Source organism: Perognathus longimembris, chromosome 3, assembly GCF_023159225.1.
Source record: "Perognathus longimembris pacificus isolate PPM17 chromosome 3, ASM2315922v1, whole genome shotgun sequence".
Lineage (NCBI taxonomy): Eukaryota > Metazoa > Chordata > Mammalia > Rodentia > Heteromyidae > Perognathus > Perognathus longimembris.
The window spans coordinates 96710967-96731828 of record NC_063163.1 but is presented as its reverse complement, the minus strand read 5'-3'; the positions used below and the strand labels follow the sequence as shown (position 1 = coordinate 96731828).

The following is a 20862-nucleotide window of genomic DNA, read 5'->3' as shown; positions in this document are numbered from 1 at the left end:
GACAGAACTAAAACTCAGAGCTGCAGAGTCTGAGGAGCTGTAGATCTATCCAATACTATTTCCTCACTTGGTAGATGAGTAGACAGAGGATCTCTACTAGGCTCACAAAAAGCAGAATCCAAGAACTCAGTTGTGGTTCTTTCCAATGTGACCCTCTTTGCTCTGCTCAATTCTGGGTGAGGCTGACCCCTGGTGGAGGTGGGGGAGATCTACAAGCCTATGCAGAGAATAACAGCCACCATCACCAGGCTCAGGGAGCGCACTTGCCTAACAATATATTCCCAAAGCAGGCCCTTCACTCGACATACTTTTCTCATATCATTTACAACCAGTCCTTCCTCCAATGTATGTGACAGTGACGGTCAGGTTTACTCCTCACATTGGAAGAGAAGCTGAGTCATTAGCCTTGATCTATGGCATCCCCAGATTAGTAGTGACAACTCTTGACTTTGAGTAGGCCTGGTCACACTGCTTTAATCATGCTCCACAGGGAGATCCTCAACACTGGAGTACTAAAGCATAGTCTCCTCCTGGGTAAATGTTGTCACTCACCCTCCACTCTGCTTCTTGAGCTTGGTGCAGAGGAGCAGGTCGGTGAACAGGAAAACGTGACGAAGCTTACGAGCCCCCTCTACCAGTTCCACCATGAAGCTGTCCTTCAGCAGCTGCCGGTGCTGTAGGCATGGGGGAAGGGCTCAAGTTAGGAGTAGCCTGGGTGGGGTGGGTGGGATGAAGTGTGCTGGGTCCTTCCAGTTGGTAGGAGTAAACTGACTTGGAAAACTTTTCCCCTAGGGAGATTGCATCCCCTCTATATCCAGCTCTCAGACTTACTTTTTGAAATGTTCCATCCATCTCATCAAAATGTTAAAAGGAGCTAGGTGCACTTCTCTGTCTTCAAAAGGTCAAACTACCTGGAGTGTGCAGCTCTACACAAAGAAAGGTCCAGGGCCTTCTAGCCTAGAGAAGACTGACAGTTCCTAAATACAATTCTAGCCAATCAAGGAACAGAGAGTGGGCCATGGCAGAGGGGCTAAAACCAAGGGAACAACAAAGATTTCTGAGTCCCTCCTGGGTGCTTAGGTTGGAGAAGAGGCTCGGTAGATGTAGGGCAGTGATAGTCATTGGACTGGAAGCCAGGGAGGATGATTCACAATCAAACAAATGCTCTAAGGAAGAATGACAGGACAGTCCTCTTTAGACAAGATAGCTGGTGCCCCTCTGGAGGGATAGCAAACAGGCCTAATAATGACAAGAAACTAGCCATGCAAAGGAGGGGCTGTTCCCATGGAGAGACGAGACTGGCACGGTATGTATAGATGTAGCAGTCCCAGTGAAAAGATGGTAGACACGAGAGCAATCTAGGAGGGCCAGTGCTGGTGGTGAGGAAGAAAGGGCCTAGTTCATAAGGAAGCTAGGGGCCTCACACCTGAAAATCCACTTTCCAGTTCTGACTAGACAGGATGGGGAGGATCCAAGTAGGAGTATATCCTCTGTTCTTGCCCAGGCACTTGCTGCCTGAGAACTTGGGTGGGCAGACATAGGATAATCTAAGGAATAAAAAATATGATCTTCCAGTAAGTCCCAAGCCTTTCTACACCTCAGTACTTTATCTTAAAGTCAAGGGACAGTCCTTGCTTGCACAGCTCAGGCCACTGAATGGGCATACTGCAGTAAGTCAATTATTCATTCAATAGACCAGCACCTTATTAGGGCTGGGGCTTATTGTATGCCAAGGACAGAGTCAGGATGATTTGGTCCCTACCAAATCAGGTTCCTATGCTCATTTGTCAAATATGAAAACTGAGCTTCTATCCCAGTGAGCAAGCAACATACTTACTGGTCTCTAAAATGGTTTCCAGCCCAGGAGATCCCTGGTTTTAAGGAGGAATTTCAGAGGAGACCTTATCCCACACACTATCTCAGCACAGTGAGATGAGTTTGGGGTACATCTGCAGGCGAGGCACACAAAACAAAGTGTACCTTCTTGCCAGTAAGAGGTATACTCACCTTCATCTGGAGAAGTGGAAAGGAAGGCCTCATTTTCATCCTGGCAGAGCCAGAATGAATGAGGATGGGGGGAGGGGGACCACCATTGCCACCTACAGCCTCTACTTCTCAGCCTGCCCCCACACTGCAGGAGCTGGAGGCCTAAGAGCCTCTCAGAAGCAGATGCAGTCTAAGCCAGCCCCCCTCTCTACTTTCAGGCACGGAGGTCACATGTCATCAAGGGAAGCTCAGCTCAGTTCAGCTAGCTGCTGGCACAGAATGGTTTTTTGCAGAGCTGCTGGTGCCCATAAGTGGAAGGGCCAAGAAGGCTATTGGCACGCCAAGGCCATGACTCATCGTCACTCACCCATTACTTCCCCCCCTCCCCTGCAGAGGGCAGACAGCTTGTCTGGTACAGGAATCCACAGGAAGCAAGAAACCTGTGTGCATCTGGGGAAGCACTGGAGGGAAAATTCCAGAGACCTGGTTATGTAGCCTGCTGGGTCTACAGTGGGAGAAAGGAGACAGACAGTCTTGGGCCACTGAGGTCCTCAGAGAATGACTACAGAAATATGCCCTCAGCAAGGACACAGAATAAGATCCCGTCCCCTAGTATAGTAGGTGGGGATGAAGTGAACTTGTGAGGGGCAGTGACGTGTGGAGATAGCAATTTTTTCTCCAAAGGGGCTGAGCTTTCTCCAACCACCAGCAGAGGGCACCCTAAGCCCAGCTCAGAAGCTACAGGTCAGAAATGGCTATTCCCTAACAGTGGCTGCAAACTCAATCTGGTTTAGGACTGCATTTTTGATACTATGATTGTTGCCAGATCCATCCCTATCCATTTCATCTCTACCTGGGCCAACCTTCATCTTTTTAAGAGGAGCCACAAGTCCCAACTTCCCCCAGCCACAATGCTGTCTACGAAGGCTATTCCAAGAGTGTGTGAGTTGGTGCATTTCATAAGCAGACCCCTTGTAGCCTGAGTGCTAGTTAAGTGGGGCTACATCCTTTTTACCAGGACCTTCTCCAAACCAGGGTTGCCCAAGGAAGAACTGGATCTGGTTTCAGAAAATCAAACTGTCTGGAGTCTTGCAATTCTACACAGAGAAATGTCCAGAGAATCAAAAAGAGGGCCTTGTAGCACTGAGAAAATGGACAGGTTCCCAAACACAATTCTAGCCAATCCACAGAGTGGAATGTGGAAGAGGGGCTGAAATCAAGGGAATGAATGAGCACAGTGGGAGAAGAGAAGAGCTTGGGAACAGGAGAGAGCAAGCTGGAGCCAGTCTTATAAGACAAAGCCTTCTCAGACCTGGGAAACAAATTCCCAAAGATCCGGGCTGGGAATATGGCTTAGTGGTAAAGTGCTCGCCTCGTATACATGAAGCCCTGGGTTCGATTCCCCAGCGCCATATATATGGAAAAAGCCAGACGTGGGGCTCTGACTCAAGTGGTAGAGTGCCAGCCTTGAGCAAAAAGAACCCAGGGACAGTGCTCAGGCCCTGAGTCCAAGGCCCAGGACTGGCAAAAAACAAAACAAAACCAATTCTGAAAGACCCACAATCTAGGGCCCCTGACTCTTGGGTAGATGCCTCCCTCCTGATCCAAGTCAGCCAGGCCTGGCTGGAAGCTGCATAATGTGTTAGGAGGTTGAGACATCCTCCTACCTTCATGAGAAAACATCAGTTCTGCATTGCACATATTTCAGAAAACGGCAGGTCCAGCACAGATGACCCAAGGACAGAGTTGGTGATATGGAAGACCTTGGCAAGGGTCTGGCCCCTCTGGCCTGTGGCTACATGTCTATCACCTATGCTTCCTTGTTCATCCCCGCCATAGGACCCAGCCTTCCTATGGGGGAGAAAAGTAACCTAGGCCTGGCCTGGCTGGGTCAGCCCATATGGAACCAACAGAAAGCCTGAAGACTTTGGTCTCTGCCTGTTCAGGAGACAACCCACTCTGAAGTGTTCACCCAGCCATGGGTCTGGGAGTGCAGGCAGGATGCTTGGAACAGAGAGAAGGAAAGTCTGGTTATAGCCCTTAATGGTATCTTCAGGATGGTGTGAGGTTAGAAAGAGCCAGAGGAAAGAGATGGCTAGGACCTTGCTGGGACAGGGAAGCACAAAACTTAAGAGAATGAAGGGCAGCAACTCAGAGGTGCTTGAATGAAGCAAAGTGGTAGGGGAAGGCAGCAGGTGGCAAGGCCATGTCTTTCTGGGAGCTCCTTTACAGCCAGGTGGAAAGTACCAGCTGGAATGGACACCATTGCCTTCTCAAATAACCAATAAGACCGCTTGACAGGGAAGGGGTCCAGGACTCTCCCACCCTCACTGCCTGCAGATTCTCTTTCTCTGGAGATGCCAGCTTGGCTAGTTTATTTCTGTGAGTTTCAATTTCCTTAGAAATCAGATGTGAGGTTGGGAGTGTAGCTCAGTGGTAGAGTTCTAGCCTAGCATCCCAATCAGGAAAAAAAAAAAGGAGACGAAGAAAAGGACCTGTCCAGTTGCACTTTTGGGAGGATTAAGTGCAATAGCGTATCTAAAGGCCCACAGGGCTATTAGGTGCCATTGGCTAAGGACTTTGTGCACACAAGCACCATGTTTAGTCCTTCATGCATTATGCCCCTCCTTACTCTGACCCTATGAAGGCCTCCATTTTCATATACTTCAGCCAATGAGGAGGAGGGGAGTTTCCTCCTTTCTAAGGGGTCTTTCCCTAGGCTGGTAGCCTCTTCCAGCACACTGCTTTGGGCCCAATGTCTGGGTCATCACCCTCCCTCCATTTTTCAGTTAAAGCCTTAACCCCCTATGTAATGATAGTTAGTGAGGGGAGCTTTAGGGATGATTACATTTAGGTAAGGTCACATAGGCAGGACTCTCATAATGGGATTAGTGTCTCTGTAAGAGGAAGAGAGATTTTTTTTTCTCTAAATGCATTTGTTGTGGAAAGGCCAAGTGAGGACAGTAAAGGCAGCCAGCTATAAGCCAGGAAAAAGGCTCTCACCAAACCCAACCATGCTGGCACCCTGGCCAGCTATAAAATAATGCCTATATGGTGGTACACATTTGTAGTCCCATCTACTCATAAGTCTGAGATAGGAGAATCACTGGGCCCAGAAGTTTGGGGCCAGCCTGGGTTGTCAAAACTTCCCAGTTGAGGGTGCTGTATGCTATGACACACAACCAGGAAGTCAGAAGTCATGGCTCCCCAGGAACATTGAAAAAAAATCATTTCAGGTCTAGGTACTGTAGTCTGGTCATCAATACACCAGGCAAGGCCTTGTCAGTGTGACCTAAGAAAGCCCAGATGGCAGTTGAAAAGAGAGGATGCATAGAAGGAAAAGACAGGAAGTAAGAGGTGACATGGAGGGGACAGCTGCTGGCCACGAGTAGGTCTTGGTGTGGCTCCAGGCATGGATTGAGTGGGCATATTCTGGCCCTGGATGAAGCCAGGGGATCCTGCCCCCACTCCTATGCCTCCAGACAAGATTTGTACTTGTGGAGAGCTGATTGAATGCCGGGGCCTGATTGACAACTAACCCTCTGTGTCCCTGACTGTGGGGTGCCATGGTGAACCCCAGGGGTCCAGCAGCTGGGCTAGGAACAAGGTGCCCAGCAAGGCTGCTCTCTGCCCACCTGCAGTCGAGCATCAGGCCAGGGTCCTACTGGCTTTCCCTTCTTTCATCTTTCCTGTCTGTTATCTGACTCCCTAGCATTCTCTGGTCTCTGGAATGTCTCTCAGGGTCAATTCTGGCCCAGGTTTCCTATATCTTAAGAGCAACCTATTGGGCTGGAAATATGGCCTAGTGGTAAAGTGCCTGCCTCATATACATGAAGCCCTGGGTTCGATTCCTCAGCACAACATAGAAAAAGCCAGAAGTGGTGCTGTGGTTCAAGTGGTAGAGCGCTAGCCTTGAGCAAAAAGAAGCCAGGGACAGTGCTCAGGCCCTGAGTTCAAGGCCCAGAACTGGCAAAAAAAGAAAAAAAAGAAAAAAAAAGAGTGAAGAGAGACCCATCACAGGATGATCAGGGCCTGGGAAGAACAATGCTAATTATTCTTGTGGCAGTAGCTACTATAAGCACTTAGGTATCAGGCCCTGTGTGGAGAAAGTATTATTTAAAAAAAAAAATCTTTTTTATCTTAACTCTGCAGAACCATCACCATCCCATGCAGTGAGTTCCAGCTCCCTGGCTTCACAGAGTAAGGTGTGCAGAGTTGAGTAATGTGTGCAGGCTCCTAGAAAGAACGAGAACCAGGGACCATATGAGCTGAGAAAAGCTCTACAATTATTATTAAAGGTAAATAAAAGGCTTAAGCCTGGACAGAGACAATTCTTTGACCTTGTAGTGTCTGCCTTTTGGCCTTGTGGTGCCTGCTGAGGTTTCTTCCTTTGGTACCAAGGATTTGGAAGGCAGAGCTCATGGTGTCCAGGTCGTTCGTGTGTGTGTGTGTGTGTGTGTGTGTGTGTGTGTGTGTGTGTGTGTGTGTGTATTTGGAAGGCAGAGCTCATGGTGTCCAGGTCATTCGTGTGTGTGTGTGTGTGTGTGTGTGTGTGTGTGTGGTGTGTGTGTGTGTGTGTGTGCTGAGGATTTACTCAGAGTCCCATGCACTTTACCACCAAGCCACAGCCTGCCTATATTTTAGTAGTGCTGGTGTTTGAACTCAGGGCTCCCTGCTAGCTAAATGGATGCTCCATCTCTTGAGCCATACCACTACTCTCCTTTTTCTTGCTTAAATTTTCAGGTAGAGTTTCACAATTCTGTCTGAGGCCAGCCTCACAACTGTGATCTTCTGACTAACATCCTTTTAAGTAGTTGTGATTACAATTGTGAACCACCACACTCAACTTTATTAATTGGGATGGTGTCTCACTATTTTTTTTTTTTTTTTTTTGCCCAGGTTGACCTCAAATTGGTATCTTCCTGGACTCTATCTCCAGAGTAGCTGAGGCATGAACAACCATGTTGAAGTCTCCAACTCTTTTTAATTATCAGTTGCAAAGTCTGTCAGTGGCTTGTGCCTGTAATCCAAGCTATTTAGGAGGATGAGATCTAGTGGTCTCAGTTTAAAATCATTACAGGCTTTAAGAAAGTCTGTGAGTCTCATCTCCAATTAAACACACACACACACACACACACACACACACACACACACACACACACACACACACATCCATTTCCCTGCCTGATCCCCAGTGCCTCAGCCTCAGCTTATGGCAATGTTGCCATTTGCAGTACCTGTCAGGCCCACTGTCTGCTGTCTTACTCTGAGAGGGGCCTCAGAGATGATAGGCAGAAAACCAGCATCAGAGGCTGGATCATCCTACACATTCTCAAGCATAAGCAGCATGCAGCACAGAGCTCAAAGCAGACAGGCAACCACGTGAAGGAAATTACCCAGCAGTAGAAATCAGTCATCTAACTGTGAAGTTAATTCAGCTAAACAAATGAGCACCCACCCACCAGCCCACAGGACCTGGGCCTAGAAGGAAAACGTGCCTGCAGGATCCTTCCTTCTGAAGGCTGAGTTGGTTGCGCACCCCCCCCCCCCAAATCCCCAAATGATTTTTGTTGCTCACATATCCTGCGTCTTCTGGGGTCAGGATGCTGGCCAGTTAGGGCAGCTCTGGCCCCTGTTCTGAGTCAGAGAGCCACCTGTAATGTTACCCAGTCACTTCTAAAAGAGCATAGGCTCTGAAGCCAAAAAGGATGAAGAGATTATAGGAGCCACACTGGTGGCCAAGGCTGGGGCTGTTGATACCACAGGGCTCATATCAGGGTCTCTCCATGATGCCCCAACTCACTGAGGCTATGCTGTGGCAATGGGCCGTACGTCCATGCTGACAGGACTCCTCCCTCTCTCTACTGTCAGGGAAGCTACAGAGAGAATCCCATTTGGACATGGTCCTGGCAGGAGCAGAGAATGGGGCTCCGGCCAGTGCCTCAGAACGGGAGAGATATGAAGATGAAAGGCCTGTCATTCATCTCCCTGAATAGTTCCACCTATCCCAGGCAAAACAGAAACAGGAAGTAGGGTGGGTAAACTGATAGTTCATGGGGGATCAGAAAGCCAAAGTCTAATACTCCTGGGACTGGGGACATCTGCCTCATATCCTGGCTTAGTTGCTTAGTAGCTGTGTGACCACAGGCAAACCATTCAACCTCTCTGAGTCAGTTTCCTCACTTAAAAAAGAAAAAAAAATATCCTCCACATTCATCAGAGAACTTAAAAGGCACAGCTCCTTTTTCCCTTTGGCAACTTGCTACTTGGTGATACACCAAACTGAGAGACTGGCATAAGGTCAAAAGTACTAGGCATTTCTAAACCTCAGGCCCTCTCCAGCTTCAAATTCTCACAGGAAGCAGCCTATAGCTCCCACTTGGGATGGGAGTGCTGTGGACTATCTTCCTCCTGGTGTTGTGGAGAGTATCCTCTGCTATTTTCAGGAGAAGGTACCAATGCAGGGAAGTCATATCCCTTACCTTCATATTGTCCCTTACAGGCCAAGAAACCCTTTCAGTCCCCTAAGGAAAAGGCAGAAGGCCAAGTCATTGTCCTCGGAGAGCATGGATGCCCAAGTTTAAAAAGAAAGTGGGGGTACCCCCAAATCAATACCACAAGCTGGCAGTGGGGAAGGATCAAACCTAGGTTGAAGTACAGACCATTTGGCTTCATTTCTATATATCAAGGACTGTACACATGTTGGGCAGCCTGGAAGGCTACTGAGGACTTGCAAGCTTGGACTTCATGACTGTTTAGTAATGTCTGCCCCTGTCATGGCTGGGGATCAGGGAGCAGGGGAGTGGGTATCTACCTCCATGCCTTAGTCACTACTGAGGTACTAAAGGACAGTGCTGAATGAAGGGTATGAGTCAGAATCCCATGTTAGCTCCCTAGTCTTTTCTTCCTTAGGCAGTTGAGGAACCTAAGCGCTCCCTAGTGTCCAGTCAGGGTTAGATGCTTGAAAGACTTAGTCTGTGTCCTTATAAATACCTGACCTCTAGATACTTCCTGCTTGGTTACCTGGAGACCTCAGCCACGATGGCTCAGAATCAGGCTTGAATCAGGAAAGATGAGGACATGGCTACCAACTCTCAGGTACCTCATTTTTCTAAATGCTTCAATTTCCTAGCTGAATTCCAATAATTCAACTATTTTTCTCCAGGGATACAGGAGAGATGGTGGCAGAGATATAGGGGCAGACTCAGCAACGTATCAAGGGCCAAGGGGAGAAGAGCTCATACCCTTGCCTCCCTGGAGGTCAGAACGCTTATAAAGTAACAGCCAGCAGAAGAGAAAGAGGCAAACATCCCCAGAGGGAAGGGTAAGCCTGGCAAGAACCAACCCAGTAAAAAGTCCTAGCAGATACAAGTCCAACAAGTAGCTAAACCAGGTGGACTGCTGGTGAAGATGCCAGACATTGTTTTCTTTGTTGGCCCCAAGGCCACAAGAGAAAACGAAGATCAGGGCCCTCTGTTGCTCCACGAGACATGTATGTCCCCTGGGTGCTAGCCACTGGAGAATCAGGTGGAGAGCCTCTGCCCTGATCACTATCTGTCTATGGGAGGTGTTGTGGACCCATTTCTGCCTTCAATGGGCTCAGAGATGGCCATGGAGCTGACAGAGGCCCAAGAGTATTGCTACATGCTATTCTTTCCACAAATTATTGCCGCTGAGGGTCTAGGTGCTAAGGGACAAGGGGCTGCATCCCCATCCTGCTGTAACAACTCCAAGGGGAGAAGCCACGAACTCCAGGCTTCTTGGTGTGTCATTCCTCATAATGCTGGGATTGGACCTGAATCTTCCTTGTTCTAGGGCCTGGGGAAGCCTGGGAAGTAAAATCTCCCTCCTCTACCCAGCCCTTCCCACCCCAAGTCCAGGAAAAACAACCAAGCCCAGAGAAGCAAGTGGAAGAACACAGGGCTGACAGCAGCCTGCTGTCACTCCTAGGTGAGACGAGGGAAAGAACTGTGTGTTGGGCAGGTCAGCACCGGCATTGTCTCAGCAGTGCACACCTGGCCCATGAGCAAGAAGAGGAGGAAGTGGTTCTCAGAGGTGGATATAGGTGGTCATGTTCTGCCTAGAGGTCACAGCTCCTATTTCTGCATAAAACCCCAGAAGCTTAGATGTCAGCTCCTGTCACTTTTACACAGCTTCTAGCAAAGATGCTCACATGGACACCAGTTCATGGCCTCTGCTCCTCAGATATGCTTAACAGATTTTGTACTCAATAGTGGCTGCCTTAATAGATGTGATACTTAACAGAGGCTGAAAAGGCATCTATCTGCCTAGCAATACACAGGGCCTCTTTCAGGGAGAATCTAAGTGCAGGCCAATGCCTGCTTATTAATAACGTGCATAAAAGGAGAATGACAGTTGAGTAGCTGCTAGAGGGCAAGGGAAAGAAAGTTTCCAGGCGGAAGACATCAACTTCTTCCGCCATTCTCTTGTATCAAATACAAATCATGAGCCCCTCCCTTTTTTTTTCCTATGAATTCTTAAACCTGGTGTTCAGGTTTTCAATGAAAGACTACCCAGGGGCTGGGGATATGGCCTAGTGGCAAGGGAGCTTGCCTCGTATACATGAGGCACTGGGTTCGATTCCCCAGCACCACATATACAGAAAACGGCCAGAAGTGGCGCTGTGGCTCTAGTGGCAGAGTGCTAGCCTTGAGCAAAAGGAAGCCAGGGACAGTGCTCAGGCCCTGAGTTCAAGGCCCAGGACTGGCCAAAAAAAAAAAAAGAAAGACTACCCAGGAGGAAGTAGGAAGATTCCAGGCAAAGTGCCATCTCCTTCTGGATAGAACTCAACAGAAACAGTAGGAAAACAGGTAGCTAGGAGGTAGAGACACCATCTCTAGTGGGCATGGGGCATGCAGTCACTCCTATAAGGCTACCCTGGCACTTCACAGACTGGGTTGTACCCAACCAGGGTTACAGAAGGGGCCTCTGTTCCCCGTGTTAGGCTGAACTGTCTGCAGAGGACCAGAAAACGCTCCAGGTCTGAGACGGAAAAGTGTTCTATGTCCCCCAGCAACTACTCACCTCTCCCTTCTTCACAGTCATGGACTGCCGGCGGGGCGTGATCTCCTCATTGATACTGGACAAGAAGTTCTGAGAGATGCGGAGGGCATCCTGCAGTAGGGGATGGTCAGGGTGGCTGGAAGGAGTGTGCTTCAGCAAGTCCTGTCCCAGGTGGAAAGACCAGAGTTAGAGAGGAATACTGGGACCGACTACTGTGTGTAAACCACACCTACCCATTCTGAGCGTAACCCAGAGCTGCTGGCTTCTCACGTGTGGCCACTAAGCTCTTAGGAAGCAGACCCTAGTTCCAAAAGATGAGCCAACAAACTCATGCTATTTGCACATGGCCAAGAGGGGTCCTACTATAAGGATCCAGGGCAGGGTTTCTAGAACTTGGTGCTACTGACATTCTGGGCCAGATAATTTTGTTACAGTGGGGTGAGGTAAAGGGACTGTCCTGTGCAGCATAGGGCATTTAGCACCATCTCTGGCCTCTATACAGTAAACACATGATGCTCATTGCATACTACCCTAACTGTACCTGTGACAATCAAATACATCTGCACATTGCTGCATGTCTCTCAGGGTAGAATCAGTCCTGGCCCAGAACCTCTGGTTGTACAAGGTCAGGAGAAAAATGTTTGGCTCCTCCTTTAGATGAAAGTCAAGGACTTTCGAGAAGCCAGAGAGAAATAGTGACACTTTCTCAGCTAGTAATGTAAGTCATTCTTGCCCAAGGTCAGCAGCTCTCTGATGCTTCTGAGAAACAAAATCCCCACGAGATCCCAAGGCCCATCTGCAAAGAGAGCATAGGCCTGAAGAAGCACTTGGGTTGGCAGTGACAGGAGCCCCTCAGCTTCAGTGCTCTCAAGCAGCTCCAGCTTCTCCCTATCATGGTGCTCAGCCTGACAACATGCATGCCTGACACCTGGACAAATCACAGGTCAGGGGACAGACTCAGCAGCTCAGGGAATCAGACAGGATCCTCTGCTAGAGCTTATGAACTCAGGTAGCTTCCGCATAGGAGAAGCCAGAGCTCCAGAGGAAAAGGCCCTGCCTGGCCAGGGAGAATGCCTAGACCACCCTAGGAAATGACTCACATGGAGGACCAGTGTGCTTCTTGTCACCCTGTCCACAGGCTTGTAGAGCAGGTCTGTAGAGAGATAGGCAGGAAGAGATGAAGGCACTTGGAAAAAGCATGGTAAGAGCATGCCTGCTGCCTGGTGCAGACAGCACCTCCACCCCCACACTCAAACACAAAGGCATGAAGAGGTCTCTTTTTTTTATTTTAAAAATTTTTTATTATTATTAAAGTTGATGTCCAAGAGTGGTTACAGTAATGTAAGTCAGATGATGAGTCCATTTGAGAACAGTGTTACCTCTTCCCTCACGTTCTCCCAGTTCCCCTCCCCGTCCCCCCCCCCATATGAGTTTTTCTTAATTAGGCATGCTTCCTATTTTGGTATCCCACAATTCAAACAAAATAATAACAACACCTACTCAACGAGCGAAGATTCATAAAGTTAATAACATTGACTTTTCTATTCAAGATACAAATGAACCTTTACTTTAAAAATCTTAATGTGCCACTCACTGATGGCTCACATCTGTTAACTTGAGAGGTTGGAACTAACTGAGACTGAGAAATGGTTTGAAGCTAGCCTGGACAGAAAAGGCCTTGAGATTTTTCTCTCCAATTAACCAGCCAAAGGCTGGAACTGGAGCAATGGTGCTAGTGGTTAAGTGGAAATCTTGAGCAAAAATCCTGAGATAGTACCCAGGCCTTGAGTTCAAGCCCCAGTGTGATATAAAAATTAAAAATAAACAAATAAAACAGTGATCACGAAACTTCCTGCAAGTGTGTGGTAAGAATTTGTGCATCCTGTTTGTTGTTACTGTCTGTGGAAGGCAAGTGCCAACAGTTGACCTACTGTTTTTGTGCCATCAGTTCAAATGGAAAGAGGTAAGTGATGTCTCAGTACAACAAAGGTTAAGTCTTTAGGATGCACAAAATGATGTTTCTGGCTTCCTGGGAAATCTATGGACCACCTGGAGAAACTACAGCCTTACAAAGCAACATTTGCTTTTCTTCAGAACTTTCTGGAGGCCTCTACTATTTTATTTTATTTTACTTTGCTATGTGGAATGTTTCCCTTATTTTTATACCACCTGGAATCACAAAAAATAAATATTCTATAATTCTTCTAGTCTTCCCTTTATTGATATACTTTGCATTAATCTTTGTAAAACTTTATTTCTTTGTTTTTGACATTCAGTCATATAAATGGGATACTTAAGTGACAAGTAATTTTCGTCTATTATATTTTTAACCAGATTTTGTCCCATGTGCTAGCATGAACAGGTCTCTGCACAGAGAACTCACTTTCCAAAGAGTTCTTGGTCGTTGGGTCCTTGGCATCCTTGTTGCTTCTGGCTCTCAGGTTCTGCAGAGGGAAAAACACATGCTCATGTGGGATGACTGAAGAAACTTTGAGATGGCAAGAAGTTGCAGTCAGGAACCATAAGCAGAAAGCTTGGCCTTCTTTTCCCCATCAAGTACCCCAGATGCAGCAAATCTCAGGGGGCATCTGAGCTGAACTGGGACCCATCAACAGACAAGCACAAAGGAGGCCTTGAATGCTTCCATTAGAACAACATGTTGACATCAGGTGTCAGAAATATGCTGTTCCAAATAATGTTGAGCGAGACAAGCCTAGAACACAGAGAACAAAGGCGCATGGTCTCCTTGATATATGATTGTTGGGGGGTGGGGGAGGAGAACAGCAGAGATCAGGTCTGCAAAATAACAAACTTCTTTTCAAATGGGTATTTCCACATGTTTGGGTCAGCGACTTTACATTATGTGTCTAAAACCAAATAATTACTAAACAAACATAAAAAGGTCTAGGATAGACCTATCAGTGGATCACAATAGCTCAACAGCTATGTACATATGATTATGTAAGATGAGGATAAGCAAAAAGAACTCCAAGAGAAGGACACAGGAGGATTCTATTGTTGTCGTTACGTTTAATGTTTTAGATGAATTTCCTTTGGCGTACCCTACGTGATTACTGTATATGATTTTGGTACACTGGATATTGTATATATGTTTACCTGAACTAGGGAAGGGAAAGAAAAATGAGGGTGTAACAAATATGACAAGAAATGTACTCACTACCTTATTATGTAACTGTACCACCTTTGCACATCACCTTAATTTTAAAAAATTTAATTTAAAAAATTAAAAAAAATTTAATTAAAAAAAATCCACACATAATCTCGACGAAAGTGAAAAAAAATAAATAAAATAGGTATACACAAAAGCAAAACAACAACAACAACAACAAAAAAGAAATATGCTGTTCCAGGCACTGCAGGATGCTGAGCAGCACCCTTGGCCTCCACCTGCAGGTGCAGTAGTATCCTCAGACTCCTGTCAGGGAAACAAAAATGGTCTGCAGGCATTGCCACGTGTCCCTTGGGGATGAAATCATCCCTGGTTAAGAACTACTGACATGGAGAATCCTGAAAACAGAGGCAAATCCTTTCTTGGAGTGGTTCAACAGCATGTGGGCAGCTGGTCATTCAGAAGAGCACTTACCTTTGGTAGCAGTCAAGGGATCCTGTCAGTACTTAGACTAATGCTGGATCTGACCCCACCCCTACACTCTGAGGTGGAAATACAAATATACTTGCTAAAATATGCTTGGTATAACACAAGGTGCTAAGATTCCCAGAGTGCAGGCAGGGCTTGTTGGTGGATAAACCATGTTGCAGCATAAATGCATCAATGCACCAAAGACATAGCTAAAGTCATCTCTGGAAAGCAGTTACGAGGGGCCTCAGTACAAGGCTTCTGCACAACAGATACACCTCTATCTTAGGGACAAGAAGGGGCCTGGGAATGCCCTCCTATCTCATGCTATAGAAAACCTGGAATTGAACAATGGTGTCTTCCAGCTCATGGGGGCCAAAGACAATCATGCACTTTGGTGTCTTTGCCAAGAGTTTAAAATTAACATCTCTCAAAGTGACTGTTCTTCCTGTGTCTAACTCAGCAGTTTGCAAAGGGTGTGAGTGGGTGTGAGAGCTACACAAGAGACTGAAGGCAGAAACCAGGTGCTGAGCTCATGGGAGTTGGGAGGTGATCCATGTTCCGTGTGTCCCTAGGCAGTGCAAGACAGAAGCTCTGGGATGTCCAGTCTCAGTCAGTTTGGCTTAACCTGCATTTTTCACACTTGCTTGGCTGTGGAAGCTCTTTTCATTTACTTGTCAGCTGAAGAGCGAGCACCTCACAGAAGCCAGTGTAGGCACTTCAGGTTGAGTGGACAACGCCTCACACCCATTTCACAGGACTGGGGAGAAGGTGGAAAATCACTACTTCCTTCCTGTACTTGAGGCGATTCATGAGCCCCATGCCAGAATACTGTCTCCTAAGCACTGACTGTCTAGAACTCATGATCCAGTCTCTAACACTACTACACAGCCTCCTGCTTCCTTGTCCTTGAGCTTAATTTTGCTCTTTTGGCAGCTGCACTTACTCTGAGTCTTTTTTTGAAATATGGATAGAGAACCAGCACAGATAGTTATCATTCTGTGTGTGTGTGGGGGGGGGTGGTACTGAGGTTTAAACTCAGGGCTTGCTAAGTAGGTGTTTTACTACTTCAGGCACTCTGCCAGCCCTACACATGTTCGGATGGTAAAAGAACCACAAAGCTTCATAGAGGCTTGCTTCTGAGTTATTCTGAGTTGCTGGCCCATCTCTTCATCCCAGTCTTGGCTTAAATTTCCAAACAAGGACCAGCAGCAATCTTCAATGGTATCTTCCCCGTCATGATTTCCTCCTTTCTCTGTAGAAACTTGTCCAAGTCAACTTAAACCTTGCCACTTAACTGTAGCCTGTTCTTCAAAAGGATCAGGTCGGGCTAGGAATGTGGCTTAGTGGTAGAGTGGTTGCCTGCATGCATGAAGCCCTGGGCTCGGTTTCTCAGTATCACATACCCCAAAAAAGCTGGAAGTGGTGCTATGGCTCAAGTGGTAGAGTACCAGCCTTGAGCAAAAGAAGCTCAGGGACAGTACTCTGATTTCAAGCCCCAGGACTGGCAAAAGAAAAAAAAAAAAAAAGGAAAACAAAAAGGATCATGTCAGTCAGGCAATGGTGGCTCATGCCTGTCATCATAGCTACTCAGGGGGAGGCAATCTGAGGATTCTAGTTTCAAAGCCAGCCCAGGCAAAGTCTGTGAGACTTTATCTCCGACTGACCAGCAAAAAGTCAGAACTTAAGGCACAGTTCAAATGGCAGAGTACCAGGCAGCCTTGAGTAGAAAAAGGAAAGCAAGAATGTGAGGTCCAGATTTCAAGCCCCCAGTACCAGTGCAAAAGAAAATCAGGGCTGGGGATATGGCCTACTGGCAAGAGTGCTTGCCTCATATACATGAGGCCCTGGGTTCGATTCCCCAGCACCACATATACAGAAAACGGCCAGAAGTGGCATTGTGGCTCAAATGGCACAGTGCTAGCCTTGAGCAAAAGGAAGCCAGGGACAGTGCTCAGGCCCTGAGTCCAAGGCCCAGGACTGGCCAAAAAAAAAAAAATCAGAAGTCAGTTGGAATTCAGCTGATAAGGGTTGCTAACTCAATGAAACAAAGAGAACAGGGGCTGGGAATATGGCCTACTGGCAAGAGGGCTTGCCTCATATACATGAATCCCTGGGTTCGATTCCTCAGCACCACATATATAGAAAAGGCCAGAGGTGGCACTGTGGCTCAAGTGGCAGAGTGGCCTTGAGCAAAAAAGAAGCCAGGGACAGTGCTCAGGCCCTGAGTCCAAGCCCCAGGACTGGAAAAAAAGAAAAAAAGAGGGGAAAAAAAAGAAAGAGAACAAAGAGGATTTCCAGGGACAAATATGGCTGGTGGAGTGGGGCACCCTACAGGCTTGGGAAGAGCAGCATGGGCTAAATATCACCCTGGGAGGTAATCAGAGCCAAGTCCCCAGTGCCAAGTCCCTATGACAAATCATAAAGTAGTACCATGTCTCTGGAACAAAGCCCAGGTGTGCTAGTCAGAGGTTATTTCTCAGCAAAAGAAACTGGCCCCACTATGTATTTCTAGTTTGTTTCTCTTTCTAATGCTTCCTTTCTCAAACAGGTTTTCTCATCAAGAACCCTTGCTAGGCAAGTTGGAAAGGCAAGTCAGAAGTCATAGCTCCACTGAATGGGACTCATCCAAAGGCAAGAGTGACAACAGACTCCCCCCTCTCCCCCCCCCCCCCCCGGAAAATGCCACACAGATCCGGATCCCACCAACACTGCAGACAGGACACAGAACAGCAGGGGGAACCCATTTGGAGAAAGAGAGACCCAGGAGTTTTGCTGAACTCTGGTCCTAGCTTGGCTCTCAGCCCTGGATGGCACATTCATCATCTCTGTATCTGAGGGGCTCTTTCAAGGCTCCAGATGCTAACAATAGTCTGTGGCTTGAGGTTTCAGTCCTCCTGGGGCTAAATGCAAATAAGGAGACAATCAAACCCTCCAGACCAGGAGCTTCCCTCCTGGCATGGGTCTACAGAGGCAACAATGCAAACCCTCACTTCCTTGTGCTTTGAAGATCACTGGGAGATTAGAAAAAGAACAGAGCAGGGCAGTTCCTACTAAGTCTCCAGCAAGAAGGTACAGAGTCAGCCCCAGGATGTCTAAGAGACATAAGGACAAAATTACAGACCCTACTGACTATAGGCAGATAGCACAAGAGAGTGTCCAAGGAACATGGTTTCTGGGCTTTGAATGTACCCTCTAAAAATTCATGTGTTGGGCTGGGAATGTGGCTCAGTGTAAGCAAGCATGAAGCCCTGGATTTGATTCCTCAGTGCCACATACACAGAAAAAGCCAGAAATGGCGCTGTGGTTCAAGTAATAGAGTGCTAGCCTTGAGCAAAAGAAGCTCAGGGACAGTGCCCAGGCCCTGAGTTTAAGCCCCAGGACTGGCAAATATAAAAATATTAAAATTAAAACAAAAATCATGAGTTGGAAACATAATCCCCTAACTCCCATGATGATGGTATCTAAGATAAGTGTTTGGGAGGAGATTAGGTTTAAATGAGGTCATAAGGCTGAGGCATCCATGATGGCATTAGTGGCTTTCAACAATGGAGAGACCTGAGCTGGCTTGCTTATTATGTCCCACCACAGGATGATGCCCTCTGTCAGGTTATAAAGTAACATCACACATAAGCCTAATACTTCTGAACTTCCCAACTTTAGAACAGTAAGGCAAATAACTTCTATTCTTTTAAAATTACCCAGTCTTTGGTGTTCTGCTATAGCAACACAAAATGGACTAAGACAAGAGCCCACCCTTAGCCTTTGGGGAGGTAGGGCATTCTGAGGGCTACTCCTGTCTAATCACAACAGTCTCCCAGACATATTGCTGATGAAGACAACAGGGTAGGTCTGAATCAGATCTAGGGTTCATAACTAGACTTCAGTTTGGAGTACTTTGTTCTTCCCATAATCAACTGTGGGAAGTGGTTCACAACACAGGTGAAGTCAGTGGTGCTGACTGGTTTGTACAGCATCAAAGTGTGGGTTACCTCAGAGATTTCTGCAAACTGAGCATTGGCCTGGCAACACTTCTCTGCTGTTTCCATGGCAACCCCGTAGTTGTCCACAAAGGCTCGGTACACACCCAGCTGGCTGGCCTGCAGGGAGAAAGGAAGAAAGTGTGGGACAGATGTGGCTACTCTCTATCTTTATGAGGACTGGGTTCCTGTGCACAGTTCTAGAAAAACCCTAGGTACAATAGACATACAGGGCTGCAGAGACCTCAGCCTTCCCATGCCAATCCCTCCTACCTGCTTCCCCTCCCCACACATTAAGCGCACTTCCTGCTCCTACAATGACATGTTGAGAAGTGACTCAGAGCCCTCCCACCTCATTTCACTGAAAGGGTGATATGAGCAGCAGCTGAAGTTTGAGGTAGTGAGCAAGAAAGCATCTCTCTGCAGTTAAGTTTGAGCAGCACATCCTCATTCTGACTGCAGGAGGCCCTCCTGGACATGGAGGTCAGTGAACCCTGAGGCCTACTGCATTCTACTCCGATGTGTCTAATGTCCTCAGAGCACATAGTCTGGTTGTCCACGGAAAACAGGGGTTCCTGCTTCCCAGACTCAAGCTCATCCCAGATCTGGCATTAGTGTCCAGGTGGCATGCTGCACACCTGCCAGGTGTGAGACCTAACAACTCCAGGTGAGAGGCATTTTGCTTTTTAACTATTACACCAAAGACATTAACACAGGATCCCCTCATTAAGGCTCCTACTTAAACACACATTCAACTGCGAAATGACTTCCATGGAAGAGTAGGTGAGTATGTGCCACCACCATGGTCACCACTGGGTCCTATTTCACCTTTAGAGACAGCAAGGGGGAAACCAGTTTCTTGCCTCATCTGGGACTAGCAAACCCAGGTAGGAGGTAACCTGGTGGCCAGATCAGAGATACCCATAGCAGCTGATTGAGAGCTGGAAGCTGGAGGCATCTGCTGATCCTGAAGTTTGTACTGTGTCCAACCTAAATTTCATTTCCATACATATTAGCATTTATATTGAATTTTGTGTTTCTGCAGATGACAATCCCAGATGCTGGGTAAACTAGATCTTCTGGCTGTGTTCCCAGTAGAGACCGCACAGAGAGCCAGCAGTGCCTGGGTAACAGCAGTGGCCCAAAGATGCCCTGCTTGAACCCTGCCATGCTGACAATCCTGGAGAAGCTACGTCATCTTTGCATTCCAGGTTTTCTCATTACAGTGATGAGACCCACCAAACCAAGACCTCTCACCAAACCAGAATGCCCTCTCAGAAGAAGAGATAATAAGAGATCTGGAGGGTATCAAAATAAAAACTCTTGCATGACTTTTTCCTGCTCCTGCTAAAACAAACAGATTACCTCTTCCTAGTAAGAAGATATTCTAAGCACCAAATTCTCACACTTTTAGCTTAAAACAAAAAAAGAACTGTATGATCCTGGGACAAATGGAGAGCCAATGCCTCTAAATACTAAATATGATGTATCAAGGACACAGCCTACTGCCATGGTACTGCTCTGCCCCAGAAATACAGAACCTGTCCAGTGCCTGAGGCTCATGTCTGTAATCCAAGCTACTCAGAAAGGATTGTGGTTCAAAGCCAGACTGAACAGAGAGGTGTGTAAGACTCTCATCTTCAATTTATCACCCAAAACAAAACAAAACAAAAAGTTGTAAGCAAAGCTATGGCTCAAGTGGTAAAGCACTAGCCTTGAGCAATAAAGCTCAGGAACAGTGCCCAGACCTTGAGTTCAAGCTCAAGACTGGCACAAAAGAGAGAGAGAAAGAGAAATGCAAATGCACAACCAAAATTGGTTCCTGAAGAAATATCTGACAGACTCAAACTAGCTTGTATCCTTCAAAAATGTCAGTCAAGCCCAAGGAACTGGTACAGATCAAGAGAGCCCCAAAAGACATTACAACTAAGTACATCATGAAACCTTGGGCAGGCTCCTGAGTCACAGAGCAAAGATGGCTATAAAGAACACGATAGCTAACTTGTGGGGAAATTTGCATAGGAACAGCATATTGAGTAATAGTGTCACATCAATGTGAAATCTACTGAATATGACAAATTATACTGTGGGTTATGGAAGAGAATGTCCTTGTTCTTAGCAAAAAACACAATGAAGTATTTAGGGGTAAAAGGGCAGATGTCTGCAACTTATTTTCAAATTATAAAGAAAAAAGTATTTGTGTATGTGTGTCTGTGTGTGTGTGTGTAGAGGCATGTATGAAGGACAAAGTTTATACTCTGTACGTGGGTGAAG

General features: G+C 47.0%; 1 protein-coding gene and 1 long non-coding RNA gene across 2 annotated transcripts in view; one reads left to right on the top strand and one right to left on the bottom strand.

Moving 5' to 3' along the window:
• Positions 1–20862, bottom strand: part of Bcr (BCR activator of RhoGEF and GTPase) — a 132943-nt gene that overhangs the window by 32609 nt on the left and 79472 nt on the right. Inside the window, exons 5-9 of the mRNA XM_048343524.1 lie at positions 18601–18708; positions 13394–13454; positions 12111–12163; positions 11032–11172; positions 553–674 (exon numbers count right to left, since the gene is read on the bottom strand). Coding sequence (XP_048199481.1) covers positions 553–674; positions 11032–11172; positions 12111–12163; positions 13394–13454; positions 18601–18708 — 485 coding nt within the window. The remainder of the gene's footprint in view (positions 1–552; positions 675–11031; positions 11173–12110; positions 12164–13393; positions 13455–18600; positions 18709–20862) is intronic.
• LOC125349405 lies at positions 12158–14447 on the top strand. Its single transcript, XR_007210509.1, has 3 exons — positions 12158–12282; positions 13373–13707; positions 14382–14447. It is a non-coding gene; the product is annotated as an uncharacterized LOC125349405 (long non-coding RNA).